The following is a 19,743-nucleotide window of genomic DNA, read 5'->3' as shown; positions in this document are numbered from 1 at the left end:
TTTTGTTTTGTTTTTTGGTCAATTTACCCTCCTATACAATAACATTTTTGTTGTAAGGACCCAGTTCCCTTGAAACATTTAAGAAACCATTGATGTCAAAAGCAGCTATCACTCACAAGTTCCGAAAATTGAGATTCCCCACAGAATGCAGAGATTGTGAAGGCATTGTAAATGTATTCCAAGGTGTTGAATGTGAAGAGGTAAGATATTTTTGGAATCACATTAGCCCCTTATGTGTAACTCATTTTTGTTGTTATTAGTATGCCTGTTGTTTGCTTAGTTGTGAATAGTTTTAAGATGAGTTAATCAGTTTTAAACTGTCATTTTCTTGTAGTGTCTCCTTGTTTGTCATCAACAGTGTTTGGAAAACTTAGTCATCATTTGTGGTCATCAGAAACTTGTGGGAAAAATATACTTATTTGGAGTAAAATTCACACAAGTTGCAAAAAAGGAGCCAGATGGCATTCCTTTTATACTCAAAATATGTGTCTCAGAGATTGAAAAGAGAGCCTTGTGTTTACAGGTATATTGTTAACTCTTAAAATTCTAAAAATATAAATGCCTGTGTGATTTCTTTTAATGAAAAGGAGACTTTAAGAAAATCAGTACTCTCGGTTTGTAATAACTAAATTTATTCACATTTATTTGGAAAATGTTAATTGATTTGACTTTAACTTTTCATCTAAAATACTAATAAAAATTGAAGTAGATACAGCAAATATGTTTAGATGTCTACATTTAGTCCTTTGTAGTAAAGTAGAATTTTGCATAATTTTTTTTTCTATTCAAGGGAATTTATCGTGATATTGGAAACAAAGCAAAAACTAAAAAACTGTTTCAAGCTTTGGAGAATGGAATGCATTTGGTAGACCTTTCAGAATTTCATCCAAATAACATTTGTGACGTCTTAAAATTATACCTTCAACAGGTAAAGTTTTTATTCTAAACCTACCATCAAATAAAAAGAGCAAAAATATGTTTTATATTTCATATGTTTTCATTGGCACTGACTGTCGATGTCTTTTTTTTATTAGAGCATTATATATATACATAGTAGCTAGATTCATCCTGACAATTTCATATATGTGTGGAATCTGACTCACTCTTCTTCAGTCCCTCTTCTTCCTACCTTCTTCCCCCAACTCCACTCCACTGATCCTCCCATGTTAACGTTTTTCTCATTATTGATGTACAGATCATAAAATGTATATAAAATATACATACAGTTTAAAGAATAATAATAATAATAATAAAATAAAATTTATTTCCCATCACCCTGCTTAAGAAGATAGAATATTACTATCCCTTGTACAAATCTTCCAGGTACCTCTTCCATGTTGCAGCCTCCCAGCTCCACCTTTGGAGGTCCTCCTAATCATGTAAAAGGGATAAACATTTTCCTAAACATAAAAGAATAAATAATACTTATTAAGTTTTTGTTTCTTTAAGTTTTATAATACTGACTTAAAAGCATAAACGTAACTATTAAGTACAAGTCAGTGTTCACACTGTTAGGAATATTGAGTAAGTAGAACAGTATCTAGATCATAGTGTAGCTTTGCCTTCAGTGATGTTTCAAAGTAGCTATTTGGGGAGGTCAGTAGGCAAGGCCATGAAGTTCATCATGTTTGGGGCATCAAGCATAACTCTTCCCATAAAGTAGGTACTAGAAATCCAGCAGGAATATGGTCAGGGAGTGGGCTGTCCTATATTGTCATTTTCTGTGCTCACTATTATACCTGCAGTTTGCAGGAGTAAGTCAAACACACACACACACACACACACACACACACACACACACACACACAGAACAAACACACACATCTGTGGAATGAATTAAGTGACCTTGCTGGCTTTAGGCAGCCGCTTACAGAGGAGTTACAGGAACTTAATCAACACATTGTTGTGAGCCAAGTACAAAGAGATTTAGGTCAGACCCAGCTGGTCTTCTATCCTTGGGTGAAAATGAAGAGATAATGACAGAGAGAATAGTGCTGATAATCCTTAATCTGTCCTTCTCTGGAGTTCTTTTGCTCTCTTACAGATCCCTTTTAATTTGGTTATTAACTGTCATCCTGAGATTACTCTCCTCTCCTCTCTTTTGTGATGGAACACCTCTCCTGTTTTCCTTGTTTTGGGGTTATTCTGTTTTTGTTATGTCTGTCCTTAAGCAAAGTGAAGTGTAGGATTGAATATTTGAAAACGTGTTCATCCATAAATGTCTTTTCTACTCTCTTAATAGATATGGAGTAGTGTAATAGTATGGAAGTTTTAGTATTATAGGCTGGAAATTCTTTTTCCTCTGAATTATGAAGGTATGGGTGTTTTTGTTCTCTTAAAATGTGAATCCTCCTTATTTCATTCCTAACTCTTTATGTGCCTATTGTTTTGTCTCTAAAAGCAAATAGAATCTTCCTCTGACCTCCATCATCCTAAGATTTTACAATATTGTATATTGATGTGGACATATTTTCATCCACTATTATGGCCACTCCATGAGCTCTGTCAGTAGTCAGTGCTTTAGTTCCTAGAACTTTTCTTGATTTTTATTGCCCATTTCCTCCCTCCTCTGTCTTTTGTACTTTTTGGTTGAAGCTAGTTCCCTTACCTTACCTTTCCTCTATTATTATTCTTTTTTTCTTCAATAACTTTCTAAGACATTTCCTCAACTTTATCTTTTTGACTAATGTACATTACTTCATTCCAGAGATCTTATTTTAATTTTCAAGAATTCTGATTTTCTATTCCTTTGATAACATTTTTTAAATGATTATATCATGCTATTTTCCAGTGGATATTCACAGATTTTCCTTGTAAGGGTTCTTTTCTTTACTTAGCTTCTAACCCTCTGTAGAAATACGATTGACCCTCATATATTAGATTTACTATAGCCACATAAATTTTTTTAAAAAATAGGTGAAGTTAATTTTAATATTTTATTTAACATTTTGAATATCTAATTAGTATTTTTTAATTATGAGATAGTTTATTTATTTCTTTATTTATTTATATTTGAGCTCTTAGTCCTTGAAATCTGGTATCTATTTTTCCTTTAGAACACATCTCAATTTAGATCAGTTGCATCTCCAGTACTCTTTCACCAAATATAACTAGTGGCCAGCATATTGATAGCATAATTTTAGACCTTCAGTTAGTTCTTTCTCTACTCATTTTGATTTTTGTCTTTCATGGTGTCTAGAATGTGTAGAATCTGACTCACTCTTGATTTGAGTGAAATTTCTTTGGAAGCTCTTGAACACATTAAGACTTTTTAAAAACTTTGAACTTTCCTATAAAATGTTCTAGGTGGACCATTTAGGATATGCCTTTTTACATGTTTCTAGTTCCCTGCTCTTGGACTGGTTTATTTAATCCCCTCTGGAAAGGGGTTTTCCTGCCTAGAGATATGGTACCAATACTATAGGAGCTAGCATGGGAACAATGACTGCAGGATCTGTGCATTCAGTGTGCATACAGCCAACAAATCCCCATTTTCAGACAGCCACCTCTCTGTTTCTTATGTTTGGCATTGCCCCCATTCAGAGAGCCTCTGTATCACATTGCCCAGAGAAAACATTTCCAGATTTTTAGGGAAGAAGTTGCTCAAGAACATGGAGTGAAGACAGGCCCACCTGTCTCCAATGGCCCACCTGCACCCTACCCCAAGATCATAGGACCTGGTACTGATTGTCCAAGTCCCTTTAGGATTCTGAAAATTATGTTGAGTGACAAGGGTTCAGCTTTCTTGGAACTGCTGAGTTAGGATTTGTTCATCTGTTCTTCTACTTGTGAATATTGCTTTTTGTTTTCTCTATTTTCCTAGTCCTTATGGGCTTACTGTATATTAGTGGGGTTACAGGAGGAAAAGAAATTAAGTATAAATTGCTGGATCTATAATGTTAGCCCAGAAAACTATTGATAACTCTGTAATCACATTTTACAGACCCTTCAAATGAGAAATAGAAGTTTATACCTTTGAATAACTATAAGTCTTATAATGTGTCATTCTTCATCTCTTTTAGATATTCAAGGAGAGGAGATTAATGGGGTCCGGTACTATAAACTTGCATTCTGCTTTAGGAATTTTGTATGTCCAAGACTTTCATGTGGGATACTGTGCTCAATTCTTGCAATAGTGTTAGAAAGTAACCTTTATTTGACTCATTGACCTAAAGCTCCAAGAGATTAAGTGATTTGCTTCAGATCCCAAAGTGGTGAAGATAGAAACTGATCACAGGGCAACATCCTAACTTTCCACAGATAATATAGGACCAGCAGGTAGCCAAAGGTACACTGAATTTTCTATCACAGATCAGTAGAGACATTGAAATTCATTATGGCAGTGGACATTTGTTAGAGGAACTTTTTCTTTTAATCTACTCATGGAAAATCAGGCTGTTTTAAAATTTGATTAGAAAGATGTTGAAAGCATGTTTTTATAGGTCATATTATCTAGTGCTGATCTTCATTCTGACCCAATGAAAACATGAGCCCTGTAGCATTTTGATATTTTTTACTAATAAAATCTGTGCCTTTTCTAATTCATTTTATTTGTTTTGTACATTATCCTAGGTTTGTTTCAATAAAACAACTGGAGATCATGCCATTTGGGGGACAGATGTGAATATAATATATTGAAGATATAGACAAGAATTTTAAAAGCTCATCATGAAGCTTAAAGTTTAAACTTCATTTAAAGTTTAGAGTTTAACTGATTATCTGTTAACTTGTTTTAACATAAATACAATTTATGATGAAGATTTTGATTTGCTATATAAGTCATATCTCTAGCAAACATAGTTTTATGGGCAGAGATGAAGCTCAATAGTAAAGTGCTTGCCTAGCATGCTTGAGGTCCTAGGTTCAATCCCCAGTACTGCAAAATAAATAAATATATTTTGACTTTAAATTTTGTTAATCTAAAGGAACGTGCTTAATCATTTGAGTAACTCTCACTAATAGTTGACTTCAACAAAAAAGTAGAAGATATTTTAATGTAATTTTATTTCTTTAGCTCCCAGAACCATTGATTTTATTCCAATTGTACAAGGAATTTATGAACCTTGCAAAAGAGATCCAACATGCTAATGAAGAACAAGAAACCAACAAGGATAATCCCAATGACAAAAAATACCCAAATATGTGTTTAGAAATAAGCCGAATTCTTCTAAAAAGCAAGGACCTTCTAGGACAATTGCCAACAGCAAATTTTAACAGTCTTCATTACCTTATCATACATCTTAAGCAGTAAGAATTTTTATACCATCTTAACCATTTTTAATTGTACAGTGCAGTAGTATTAAGTATATTTGTATTGTTGTGGTATTGTTTTTAAATGATTGTTTCAATTTTATAATGTTTTTATTCTGTGTTGGAAAAGGGAGACATTGAATATATGTTCATGCAGCCAACACTGTTCCCTCAGATGCCTCCTATGTGTCAGGCTCTAGCTGGGCAAACCAGGATGGAAATACAGGGTTTCTGCTGTTTCTGGGCTTATTATCATCATGGGGGACAGACCTTTACATAACCACAAAACAGCATCATCCTTTTTCTAGTAGCTGTGCACAGCATGCAGACATGCAGAGGAAGTTTGGGGTTAGGGTAAAGCAGAGGAGGCAAGCCCTTGAGTCAGATTTTAAGAACTGATTGGGATTTGGTAGAGAATGTGCAGAAGAGCTTACTGGGCAGATAGTAACAGACATGGAGACACAAGAAAGCATTTTACATTTGGAAAATATAATTTTGTTAGACTATAATATAGCAAGCAGGAACTGTGCTACCCTATCTACAGGCCTGATAAGAAAATCCTACCTACAGTCGATGAGTTGACCATATTGTTTCTGTACCCACTAAAGAACTTGGAGTCCAGAATTTCACATGCTCAGATTTGCCTGATAGATCTTTCTGACAGCAATATGAAAAATGGGTTGGTGGAGATGCCTTCTACAATTCAGATCTCTTTGAAGAGTCATAGAAATAAAAAGCCTTGAGTGCTTGAAATAAAGCCAGAACATCAAGAGTGGCAGTAGAACAAAGAAATGTTCAGGAGAGAGAATCATCTAGACTAGAAAACTAGCTAGTGGGGGGCTGGGAATGTGGCTCAGTGGTAGAATGCTTGTCTAGCATGTGGGAGACACTGGGTTTGATATTCAACACTGCATCAAAGTAAATAAATAAATAAATAAAGATATTGTATCTCTACAACTAAATATTTTTTTTTAAAAAAGAAAACTAACTGTGGGCAGTGAGAGAGAAATTGACAGTGATGTTTCAGTTTCCAATATAAGGACCTAGAAGTACATACCATATACAAAGAAGGAGCAATTTTTAGGGGTATTCTTTTTCCTTCTGCTGCTAAAACGTCGTAATTCCTTCTACTTCTGTGAATTTTATACTAATGTACTACTCTGAAACTCAGTTTGGTGTGTGGTAAATATTGTAATCAAACAAATGTATTCTTTACCTAGACCCACCAAACTTGACCTTTGACAAACTTTCTGTAGACTTCTGTAGCCCATGCTTCCTCTACCTTTCTCAATTCATAGTAAACTACCATTAAGGACCTCTAATAGGCAAATCTCATACAGCTTTGTGTGTTCTTCTTTTCAGAGTAGTAGACCATGCTGAAGAAAACAAGATGACCTCCAGAGACTTGGGGGTGATATTTGCACCCTGTCTCATGAAGCAAAGGCCCACAGGTGTTCCCATCACCAACGCCACCTTGTTGAATATGTAAATAAGACACGATTAGTAGAGTTCCTCATAACTCACTCACAGGAGATCTTCAATGGGTCCCTTCAGCTACAAGATGTTACATGTAATACAGATGTTGTTGCACCTCAGCTTAATCAAAGCTGTCCTTCAAAACTTATGATATCACCAAAAGAAAGAGAGATACAACGTTCCATGAAGTCACTATATTTTTCTTCAAAGGAAGTGAGTTTCAACCATTATAGAATTGCATTAGAACTTTGTGATGTTTGTGTTAATAAGTCAACACTCTTTGAACTATTTATTTTGAGGTGTGTTTTGTTTTTTTAGTTTAAATATTCTCTTGCATCAATAGGATAGCCACACTGCAAATGGTGAAAGTGAAAATTTTAAATCAGCTACATCATTTGAGGAATCAGAATGCAAGCAAAATACATTGGAAAAATGTGATGCATGTCTTATTGGTGAGTGGTCATGTAAAATATTTGTAAAGTTTGAAAATATACAAACATATAAGCCACAATTAAAATCCAAGGTGAATGAAGTTGAGGGAAGTTCAAATTTTAAAGTTTTATTAGTTAACTTTGCTAGCCATTGAGAAAGTTAATGAATGTAATATAAATGAATATCATTTTTTGTTTCTTTTTTGTAAAAAGATATCTTGGAATTCATAAATGTTTTTTTGTTCTCCTTCTGAAATTTGTTTTCATTTTTACTTCTTCTCATCAATTAAAGTCAAGGTAGAGGGCTGGGGCTGTAGTTCAGAAATAAAGCACTTGCCTTACATGTGTAAGGCACCAGATTCTATCCTCAGCACCACATAAAATGAAATAAAGATACCGTGTGTTCGTCTACAACTAAATAAATATTTAAAAAAAAAAGTTAAGGCAGAAATACACTGGACTTCTCAAATTCAAAAAAAGAGACTCCTAAAGTTTTTTGACATACTTTTACCCATGGGCTACCTAATACATTAAGCATTCATGTCTTCTTTTTCCTTGGCTGTGATTCTTTTAATTCATTGTTTTTCTCTGATAATTTTATTTCAGTGAGTGGTTTCTATTAAGGCAGTTGAAAACCTTCCATTTGTTACTGCTTTAGTAGAGCTTAATTCCAACTTTTTTTAATATAGCCACATATGTTAAATTTGTATAAAATTAAATATCAATGAGTGTAGCCTGAGAAAGTCTGAAAACAAAGGGAGTCAATTACCTACCTGCTAAAAGTAGTACTGGACACACTGATTCCATTTATCTGATGTGATCCTATTTGCAGTTCTGTGCTATGAACATTAGCCTCATTTAAGCCATAACTAACAGTCTGAGGAACGTTAATTATGTCAAGGGTCATGTGCCTAAATTATTGTTCATTCAGGATTTGAACTTAGTTCTGTCTTATTTCTAAATCTAAACTTGTTTCACTGTCCAATGAAATTGGATTCCCAGTTTGGCATAGTAATAACAATAAATATTTTTTAAATATTTTTAAGTTTTTATTACATACCAGGTAATTCTAAGCCTTTTCCTTATTAGATCATTTAAGACCACATGATATGGGTTGGGGTGGTGGCTCAGCAGTAGAGTGCTTGCCTAGCATGTGCAAGGCCCTGGGTTCGATCCTCAGCATCACATGAAAACAAAATAAAGGTATTGTGTCCAACTACAACCAAAAAAATATATATTTAAAAAAAAAGACCACATGATAGCATAGCTCCATATAGGGATCTTTCTTGACAGAGGAAGGCAGGTAGGATTAGTGCAATGGACTTGGCCAGGGCAGAACTGGAACAGAAACTGAGCCACCATCCAGACACCAGGCTGCAGAGCCTGCAGTCTTCATCATGCTAGAAGTTCTGCAGGACAGTAAAAATGCTCTGGTTTTTACCATCCAACCACAATGGCTAGCTCATATTTATAGGGTGTTCTATAATGTAGAGAAGGGCATAGGACAGCAAATCATAGGAGCACTGCATGGGAACCAAGGAAGAGAGGCCAGCAGCCTCATCAGATGAGATGATGACCTGCAAGTGATGCTGGTGTGCACCTTTCTGCAAACCACTGCCCAAGGATGTGGGAGAAGGACCAGGTGGCAGGGACAAGGGCAGTGGGCTATGAACAGGGCCAGTGGCAAAGCCATTTGACCAGCCAAGGTGCACAGTTGTCTTATGTTTCTTAGCAGGGAGAGGAAGATCCTGGATGGAGGGCTGCACCTTTCCAGCAAAGGGGTAAAGCAGCAAAGACAGAGTGTGAGGAGCTAGGGTTCTAAGCAAGAAAACAGGGATCTTGGGACCAGACTAGAGGAGAAAGAGAAGGAAGTAAATCTGGAGTCACCAGTACCAGTAGCAGAATGGCAATTTTGACAACTCTTCAACCTTAATTTGACCAATGTTTCCATGTATTAGTTGATCAGCTGGGAGAGCATCCACGTCCTCTCTGGTGTGTGTCCTCAGTATGGACAGAATGTAGCTGGAAAGCAGATGAAGTGACAGGCGAAGTTCTTGGGATTCAGGACATGCCTTTGGTTGGATATAAAATAGTTTTAGTGTTCTGAGGTTACCAGTGTCTGCCTGTTGAAATCAGGATAGTCTTAACCCAGAAAACCTTCATTCATGGATAATATATTAAAACAAGTTACGTAGGAAAGTGTTTTTTGTTTGGTTTTATTTAACCAGTCTGTGATGTGCTTTGTGGCTATTTATTGTATTGATTTAGGTAAATTTTGTGTTTATCTAAATTTACAAAATTTTTTATTTAAATTTTAAAAAGTAATGCTTTAATTCAAAATTTACCTTTAATGCTTATGAATTTTTAATTCTTCTGTATAGATGACTGAGAATATCATGCTGGAAAAAATATATAAGTCTGTGTTGTTTTGAGAGAGTACCCATTTATAACTAACCACACTCCCTTATTAACCAAGTTAAAAAAAAAATCTTTCTTTTTTCAGATAACAAAGATCTTGAATCATCATTTCAAAAGATGGATGATATTTGTGGAACCACTAAGCCACTTATTCTGAAATCTGATGTGGCAACAAACAATATGCAGAGGCACACACCAAGGATCGAGATTAGGCCTATAAATTTGCCTGAAGATGTAGTACTTCTTTCAAGCCTTCCTACTGAGAAAAACAGCAGAAATGTGGGAAATGTCAATTCAGACAAGTTTTGCAATAATCCTACCTTTGAAGAACTTAATAGAAAAGATACCCTTACTACTCTATGTTCCAAATTTAATGTCTTTGATCAGCAGATTCCACACAAAACTCGAGGACAACAACGTGAACAAAACAACTTAACTGCCAAGACTGCAGTGATTATGCCAAGTGCACTCCAGGAAAAAGTGACAATGAGCATCAGGATCAGTGGTGACCATTCCAGCGGTGCCACACAGCCCAACACGCCAGCCAGATCAGCAAGAGAGGTGTCAGAGAGAGGGTCCTCCGATTCTTGCCCTCTCACTCTTCCCAGAACACTACAGCCCCTACACTGGACAACATTTTACAAACCACATACCCCCAGCAACGTCAGAGGGACTGAGGAAAGACCAGCTTCGCCCTCAGCATCCACGCCTCCTAGCACAGCTCATACTCCCCTGAGTCAAGTGGAGAAACCAGTTCCAGACGCAGACAGCACATCAGCTTGTCCTTTGCAGCCAGGTGGTAAGCCTAAAGAGAACTCTGAAGAACACGTCCTGCCTGATGTGAATCCAACATGCCAGAGACCCAGGCTAAAACGAATGCAACAGTTTGAATACCTTGATGATGAAATCCCACAATTTGTGTAGGGTTGTAAAATTCAGTTTTTGTTATTTTGTTGTTTTTGTTTTGTGGTATTGTGTTTGTTTTATGAAAGAATGTTTTGACAGGACCCCTTTTGTATAGGCTTGCCAAAGTGTGTATTTTGCCTTTTGTTCTTGTATGGTGTTTGCTAGTCATATAGAATAGAATGGTAGTGCCTCACTGAAATTGTCCTTAAATTCTGTGGTTTTGAAGTTGTGCATAAAATAAGTGTCATAATTTTAAAATTTCAAATGATTTTCCCCATAAAGTGATCCATTTAAATGCATCCCTAATGTATAATAGAGTTCTCAACAAATAGGTGCAGGAGGGGAAAATTGGCTTTATTTTGGAGCAAAACTAAGTGCTTATTTATAAAATGTTTCTGAATGCAAGTGCCTGAAAAATATTTATTGGGTATGAATATGTTTTTTCCCATACAATGTTATAGTGAATCTTTGACCATTGTATGTTTCTTGTATGTATATAAACTTTTATTGTTCAATTGGCAATTCACTTAAATTTTTAATATTTACATAATGGCCCCAAAGCTTGCAAATCTGTATCTAATTGCCTTCTAATTGTCTGTTTTTAACATGGTATTCAGTTAAATTGTATGAAGAAAATGCACTTAAATACCAAAAAGTTTATAATTATATATTATATAATAATATATAATAGATAAATATATTTATATAATATTATTATTTATATTAATTTATGTTATTTAACATAGTGTAATTATATTATTCCTATTGCATAATAAAGTTATATATAATATATAAAAATTATAATTTAAATTATATAGTTTAGTTATATCTGATTTGGCTTTAGATGATGTAAATACATTTGAGATAGTTTTTTACCCCTTAGCTTCATCTATATAAATTTTTATTTTATGACAGTTCCAAATTTTTAAATCCAGTGCATTTTCTCTTGATATTGTGTGGATTTTGCTAAAACCATTTCTATCGTATGAAATGTTTTGACTTATAAATCATTTCATGTACTTTTCTACCTGGACTAATTATTCAAAATGTATATTTCATTAGAATTAAGCAAAAATTTATTTAAGTTCATTCTGAGAGTACAGTAAGCCTCATTGTATGTGTGACCTATATTACTAGTCTTGTGTTTTTGTATGCTATGTTATACTTGATTTTAAAAAATTATATGTATAGGTTTATACACACACATTAAATATATTTAAGTTGTTTCAAGTATTTGAAGTTGTTGTGACTTTTCTGAAATTGTTGCCTCTTAGAATGTGATACTTTAAGATTATTAACCATTGGGGCTGGGGATGTGGCTCAAGTGGTAGCGCGCTCGCCTGGCATGCGTGCGGCCCGGGTTCAATCCTCAGTACCACATACAAACAAAGATGCTGTGTCCACCGAAAACTGAAAAATAAATATAAAAAATTCTCTCTCTCTCTCTCTCTCTCTCTCTCTCTCTCTCTCTCCCTCCCTCCCTCCCTCCCTCCCTCCCTCCCCTTTAAAAAAAAAAGATTATTAACCATTGACTCAGTGGGCAATACTTGAGCTCATATATCACTTGACTATAATATGAAATGTGTTTTATGGCATGTTGTCTTATAGTTCTCTGTAACATTAAGGTCTAAGAGAAATGAATAAACAGCCTTTTTATGCTAAAGCCGATTTTCTGAGTCTTCCTTACACAGAGTACAAGAATCATATTGGTATGAAAACCTAAAAGGAAAATGAGTTAATATTTGTTGAGTCCCTTCGGGTATACTAAAACTCTACCAAGTTGATATTTCACAGCAACCTATAATAGGTAAGTGAGCATATTGTTATTCCTGTGTTACAGATGAGGAAACTGAGGCTTAACTAAGTGGCATGCTTTTAGGTTCCACAGATGCAGGAAGCACAACCAAATCTCAAATACAGGGCTGTCAAATTTTGATGGCTAGTGAGGTTTTTTTTTGGTACCAGGGATTGAACTCAGAGGCACTCGGCCGCTGAGCCATGTTCCCCAGCACTATTTGTATTTTATTTAGAGACAGGGTCTCACTGAGTTGCTTAGAACCTTGCTTTTGTTGAGGCTGGCTTTGAACTCGAGATCCTTCTGCCTCAGCCTCCCAATGGGATTACAAGCATGCGCCACTGCACCAGCTGTTTAATGCTCTTAATGATGTGATTACTCAATAAGAGCAGAAAACACTGAACAATAGAAAAAGCATCTTTAGATTTTTTTATTGTAAAATACACTAAATTTGCCGTTTGAACCATTTTTAAGTGTACAGTTCAGTGCCACTAATATATTCACATTGTTCTGTGACTATGCTCAAGTGTCCATTTCTAGAACCTCTTCATTATCCTGTAATAAAACAGACTTTAAACTCCTTCGGTTTTAATAAGTGGATACCACCCAGTCAGAGCATACAGACCTCATAAGTAAGAGTGGCACTGTCATGTCCTTTCTGCCTTTAGGGCCTCCTGGGATCTTGTTCAGCTTGGAGCCTTCAGCCCGAATGTTCCAGCTTCCTGGAGGCATTGAAGCAAGCGTCTCCTGAGAAGGGGTTGCTGTTTCTAGAGTACCCAGAGTACTTAGTGCCCTGCTACCCAATAATGTGGTAGAAATTGTTCATTGGAAAGTTGTCTTAGGACACTTGGAAACAGATGTGAGCAAGGGGAAAGGGCATCATGGAGATTCCTGTTAGAGCTGCCAGGCCACCAGAAAGCTTTGTGCAAAGTATATTGTTCAAGTTTATGAGAATTGTTTGTGGAGGGTTGATTATACTTTCCCTCCATGGGCCTGTTTACATGCTGAGAATTTAATTAGAGTTTATGAGTATTTTAAACTATTTTTAAAAAAATTTTTTACTTGTTTTAATTAGTTATACATGACAGTAGAATGCATTTATGCACTTTGATGGGATATAAGTTCTCATTTTTTTTAATATTTATTTTTTAGATGGACACAATATCTTTATTTATTTTTATGTGGTGCTGAGGATCAAACCCAGGGCCTTGCAAGTGCTAAGCGAGCGCTCTACCACTGAGCCACAACCCCAGCCCCAATTTCTCTTTTTTTTTTAGTGTATATGTTGTAGAATCACATTGGTCATGCAGTCATATGTGTGTGTGTATGTATATATATACATTATTACTTCATATATATATATGAAGTAATAATGTCTGTCTATCATTCCTATCCTCACATGCCCTCCCCTTTCCTCCTTTCACTTCCTTCTACCTAATCACCTAATCTAGGGTAACTTTATTCTCTAGTGCCCTCTGCTTGTTGTGAATTAGCATCCACATATTAGAGAAAAAATTCTGCCTTTGATTTTCTGGGATCGATTTATTTCACTTTGCATGATATTTTCTACCTTATCCATTTTCTGGAAAATGCCATACTTTCATTTTTCTTTAAAACTGAATAATATCCCATTGCATATATATGGCACATTTACTTTATCCATTCATCTATTGAAGGACACCTAGGTTGGTTCCATAGTTTAGCTATTAGGAATTGAGTTGCTATAAATATCGATGTGGCTATGTTACTATAGTATGCTGATTTTAAGTCATTTGGGTATAAACTGAGGAGTGGGATAACTGGGTCAAATGGGGGTTCCATTCCAAGTTTTCTGAGGAATCTCCATACTGCTTTCCATAATGGTTGTACCAATTTGCAGTCCCTCCAGCAATGTATGAGTGTACCTTTTTCCCCACATCCTCGCCAACATTTATTATTGCCTGTATTCTTTTTTTTATTAAATTATTTATTCTAATTTGTTATATATGATGGCAGAATACAATTCATTTCATATTACGTGTATAGAGCACAATTTTTCAAGTCACTGGTTGTACACAAAGTATTTTCACACCATTCGTGTCTTCATACATGTACTTAGGGTAATGATGTCTAATTAATTCCACCATCTTTCCTACCCCAATGCCCCCTCCCTTCTCCACCCTCCCCTTTGCCCTATCTAAAGTTCCTCCATTCCTCCCATGCTCTCCCCACACTATTGCCATTATGAGTCAGCATCCTCATATCAAAGAAAACATTTGGCCTTTGGCTTTTTGGGAATTGGCTTGCTTCACTTACCATTATATTCTCCAACTCCATTCATTTACCTGCAAACACCATGATTTTATTCTCTTTTAATGCTGAGTAATATTCCATTGTGTATGTATACCAAAGTTTCCCTATCCATTCATCTACTGAAGGGCATCTGGGTTAGTGAATACCATTCTGACTGGAGTGAGATGGAATGTTAGTGTAGTTTTGATTTGCTTTTCTCTAATTGCTAGAGATGTTGAACACTTTTTCATGTATTTGTTGATTGATTGTATTTTTTCTGTGAAGTCTCTATTCACTAGCTCATTTATTGATTGGGTTATTATTTTTTTGGTGTTATTTTTTTTTAGTTCTTTATATATCTTAGAGATTAATGCTTTATCAGAGGTGCATGTGGTAAGATTTTCTCCCAATCTGTAGGCTCTCTTTTCACATTATTGTTTTCTTTGTTAAGAAGAGCTTTTTAATTTGAATTAATCCCATTTATTGATTCTTGATTTTACTTCTTGTGCTTTAGAGGTCTTGTTAAGGAAGTCAGATCCTAGGCCCACATGGTGAATATTTGGGCCTACTTTTTCTTCTATTAGGTGCAGGGTCTCTGTTCTAGTGCCTAAGTCTCTGATCCACTTTCTGTTGATTTTTGTGCAGGGTGAGAGATAGAGATTTAATTTCATTTTGCTACATATGGATTTCCAATTTTGCCAGCACCATTTGTTGAATAGGCTATCTTTTCTCCAGTGAATGTTTTTGGCACCTTTGTCTAGTATGAGATAACGTACTTATTTGGTTTTGTCTCTGTGTCCTCTATTCTGAACCATTGGTCTACAAGTCTATTTTGGTGCTTTATACTCCAATAAAATAGAAAATACTGAAGACATCACCAAATTTCTAGAGACATATGACCTACCCAAACTGAATGAGGAGGTCATACACAATTTAAACAGATCAGTTTCAAGTAATGAAATAGAAAATGCCATCAAAAGCCTACCAACAGGGCTGCCAACAAGGCTGGGGTTGTGACTCAGTGGTACAGCACTTGCACAGCATGTGTGAGACACTGGGTTCAATTCTCAACACCGCATATAAATAAATAAAATAAAGGTCTATTTACAACTAAAAATATTTTTTTAAAAAGCCTACCAACAAGAAACAAGAAAAAAAAAAAGAATTAACATAATACTCTTCCAAAGTATTCCATGAAATAGAAAAAGAGGGAACACTTCCAAATTCATTCTATGAGTCTATCATCATCCTGATACCAAAACCAAAGACACATCAAGGAAAGAAAACTTCAGACCAATATCTCTGATAAACATAGATGCAAAAATTCTCAATAAAATTCTGGCAAATTGCATGCAAAAACATTTTTAAAAGATAGTACACCACGATCAAGTGGAATTCATCCCAGGGATGCAGGGGTTGGTTCAATATAAGGAAATCAATAAATGTAATCCATCATATTAATAGACTTAAAAACAAGAATCATATGATTATCTCAATAGAACGCAGAAAAAGCATTTGACAAAATACAGCACAACTTTGTGTTCAAAACACCAGAAAAACTAGGGATAGTAAAAGCTATACCCAATGCCAGCATCATTCTAAATGGAGAAAAATTGAAAGCATTCCCTCTAAAAGCTGAAATAAGACAAGGATGTCCTCTTTCACCACTTATATTTAACATCTTCCTTGAAACTCTAGCCAGAGCAATTAGAAGAAAGAAATTAAAGGGATACAAATAGGTAAAGAAGAATTCAAACTATCACTATTTGCTGATGACATGATTCAATATCTAGAAGATCCAGAAAATTCCACCAGACAACTTCTAGAACTAATAAATTAATTCAGTGAAGTAGCAGGATATAAAATCAACACTTACGAATCAAATGCATTCCTATACATCAGCAATGAATCCATTGAAAGAGAAGTTAGGGAAACTACCCCATTCACAATAGCCTCAAAAAAAAAAAAACTGGGAATCAATGTAACAAAAAAGGTGAATACCTCTACAATGAAACTACAAAACACTAAAGAAAGAAATTGAAGAAAACCTCAGAAGATGGAAAGATCGGCCATGCTCCTGGATAGGTAGAATTGTCAAAATGGCCGTACTACCAAAAGTGTTATACAGATTTAATGCAATTCCTATTAAAATCTCAAGAACATTCTTCATAGAAATACCAAAAAAAGCAATCATGAATTTTATTTGGAAAAATTAGAGAGCCAGAATAGCCAAAGAAATCCTTAGCAAGAAAAGTGAAGCAGGAGGCATCACAATACCAGACCTTAAACTATACCACAGAGCAATACTAACAAAAACAGTATGGTATTGGCACAAAAAATACACTTGGAAACTACTTTTAATGTACCATGTTGGTATGACTATGTTATGTAGACAATTCAGTTAATATCTGTAGTTTAGCAAAGTTACATTCACAATCAGTATGTAGAAGTCTGTTGCATTCCAAGAAATAGGCAACTAACAGACATTAAGGTCTATAGAAAGATCTCTTTAATGATAAAATGAAAAATTGAAGTACTTAAAAATAAAGAGATATAATAGATCTCCATGGATAAAATTTTAGAGCACTTCAGGATTTAGAAGCCTCAATATTGTAAAGATGGTCATTTACCTTTCATTTTTTATTGCAATGTAATCCCAACCAAAATATTTTTGAACCATTTGAAAATTAAAGACTTATGCCCCATTACCTGTAACCACCTGAGTGTGTACTTAAACAATGACACTCCTTTATAACCATCGTGTACCCATGGAACTCTGGAGATTAACATGATAATGACATCTAATCCACAGATTGAATTCACATTTTGCTAATTGCCCCAATAATGCTGCTGTCTTCAAGCATCTCAATCCAGTATCACATAGCACATTTAGTTGTCTATCTCTTTGGTCTCTTTCCATCAGGAACAGTTTTTTGGTCTTTTCATACAAACAACAATAAGGTTGGTAAGGATGTGGGGGTGGGGGAAAGGCACACTCATACATTGCTGGTGGGACTGCAAATTGATGTAACCATTCATTTTTAAACTTTCCCTAGTAAACTCAAAATTCTATAAATGCTCATTTTCAAAAGAGCATTTTAAAATGCTTTAAAAGTGCTTTAAAACTTCTGTACAAGTTTCTCTACCAAGAGGGCTTAAAACGAGTGACTTCCCAATTAGCTATGAATCCTTCTCCATGTACTGTCTTGGCTTCCATGTACCATTCTCCATTTTAAGGAAACAGCATTCCTTTGAAAATGTCTAATCTAGATCTGGGGAAGGGAAAAGTACAAGATGACCTTGTAACACTTTGATGTACAAAATAATAATAATAATAAGAAGAAGAAGAAGAAGAAGAAATCCCCAAAGAAATGTAGATATGTCAAAGGGACATAGAAGGCAGTTAAAGAGATTCTCACAGACATAATCTGGAAAATTTTCTGAATGAAATTTATGAAATGATAATATTTAAAATAACATCAAAACATCAAATAACTAGGAAATCTAAGGAGAGATTGTAGGGAAGAGATTAAAAGATTCTACACTGAAATATGAAAAATATTCTTGGTATAAATTAAAGAACTAAATAAATTGAAGAATATACTATTTTGAGGGTTAGAAGATTCAATATTATGAAGATATCATTTCTCTTCCAAATTGTTGTATACTTTCAGCCCAGTCCTATTTATTCTTGTGAATATTTTACAGATGTGCTCTAAGATGCTTTGATATAGACTGTTTCAGGATCCTCAAGAGGATTGATGTTTTGAACTCACTCTTAGCAGCTTAGTTAACTTGCCACAGGTTGTACAACTAGTAGGAGAAGATAGCACCTGAAGCATCTCTATATTATACATTATTTCTTACAGTATTCATTCTTCCCTCTTAAACTAGCCCTATTCTTCCTGGGTATATTTCTTCCTCCTAGCATCTCTGCACTTGGGAAATGTGCTATAGGATCTAACTCGCCTGAAACCCAAATTCCAAGTCCCCCTTTTTTTTTTCTTTTTAACCTGCTGTATACTAAAAAATCTGTATTCATTTAAGTAAATCCCTTGAATTTAAAGTTAGAAACAATTTTCCTTACAACACTGAAGTTTGTAGACTGATTGTCAATGGCCACTTAGTCCCTTGTCTTCTTTTTAACAAGTGCTATTCAAGGTTCTCCCCGGAAATGTGACTTAAATATTTAAATGACTCTGAAGTGGTTCTAGCTGGTTCCAGGAATTAAGACCCCATCTCAAGAAATTCCTAAATTATTTGGGATCCTGTGAGATTTCATGTGACAAAGACAAACATTTTCTGGCATGAAGGAGCTGGATAGTTTGTCTTAGCTACAAATCTTTTGGTTATCCACTGAATAGTTCTTTTCCTTTCTCACCTGTCTTTGAAGCTGAGTTTGATGTTAAAAGGGGATTTGTAATTTTAATAATAATAATAATAATAATATTATTATTATTATTATTATTATTATTATTATTACAGTGCTAGGGATTGAAGCCAGGGCCCCCAACATGCTAGGCAAGCACTGAGCTATACCTCCAGTCCAAAGGCAGATTTCTTAGAAAAAAAAAAATTCTCAATCTTATTTGGGCTAAGCTATTATCTGATAATATTTCTCATAAAATAAAATGTTCAGCATTAGGCAACTTTCCTCAATTTTATCAGTATCCCTTGGATTCACACTGAAGATCAAGACTACATTTGAAATATAATATATAATAATAATTGAGCATATAATTTGAGAAGAATGTAGATATACCTATTAGCTGTGGTGGTGGAACACTAAGGATTTGTTCAAGAAATGTTGAAGAACTACAGGACTTTAGTGAATTATTGTGAATATGGTAATGAGGACAGTGAAGCTAGAGTTGGACAAGGTAAAAAAAAAAGGGGGGGGGGGCTATAATCTGGAAACCAGGTCACAGGATAAACAGAGATGCCTCACCTAAGAGGAAACTTGAAGACATAACAGTAGTCTCAAACATTGGAAGTGAAAAGGGATTAGAGTTAAAGAACCTGTTTGTACTTTGGGGGGAAAATATGACCAAAGACTTGGATTATAGGCATATTTTTCCCCAAAGAAGCCATATTACGATTAAAATAGTTCTAAAGCAGAACCTGTGATCTTGTGGTTTCTCAGTTATTAGGGAAACATTCAAAGCAAAAACTAGATGACCACTGTCTTACTTCATT

The 19,743-nt window shown here is 35.0% G+C and overlaps 1 protein-coding gene across 1 annotated transcript in view; it reads left to right on the top strand.

Moving 5' to 3' along the window:
- Positions 1-10,499, top strand: part of LOC114092604 (rho GTPase-activating protein 29-like) — a 56,729-nt gene extending 46,230 nt beyond the window's left edge. The window contains 8 exon segments of the mRNA XM_071618615.1: positions 58-200; positions 335-523; positions 791-928; positions 5,015-5,247; positions 6,613-6,725; positions 6,728-6,939; positions 7,070-7,178; positions 9,634-10,499. Of these exon segments, the coding sequence (XP_071474716.1) occupies positions 58-200; positions 335-523; positions 791-928; positions 5,015-5,247; positions 6,613-6,725; positions 6,728-6,939; positions 7,070-7,178; positions 9,634-10,499 (2,003 nt within the window).
- The last annotated feature ends 9,244 nt before the right edge of the window (positions 10,500-19,743 follow it).

Source organism: Marmota flaviventris, chromosome 10 (assembly GCF_047511675.1).
Source record: "Marmota flaviventris isolate mMarFla1 chromosome 10, mMarFla1.hap1, whole genome shotgun sequence".
Lineage (NCBI taxonomy): Eukaryota > Metazoa > Chordata > Mammalia > Rodentia > Sciuridae > Marmota > Marmota flaviventris.
This window is presented reverse-complemented; position numbering and strand designations above follow the sequence as displayed.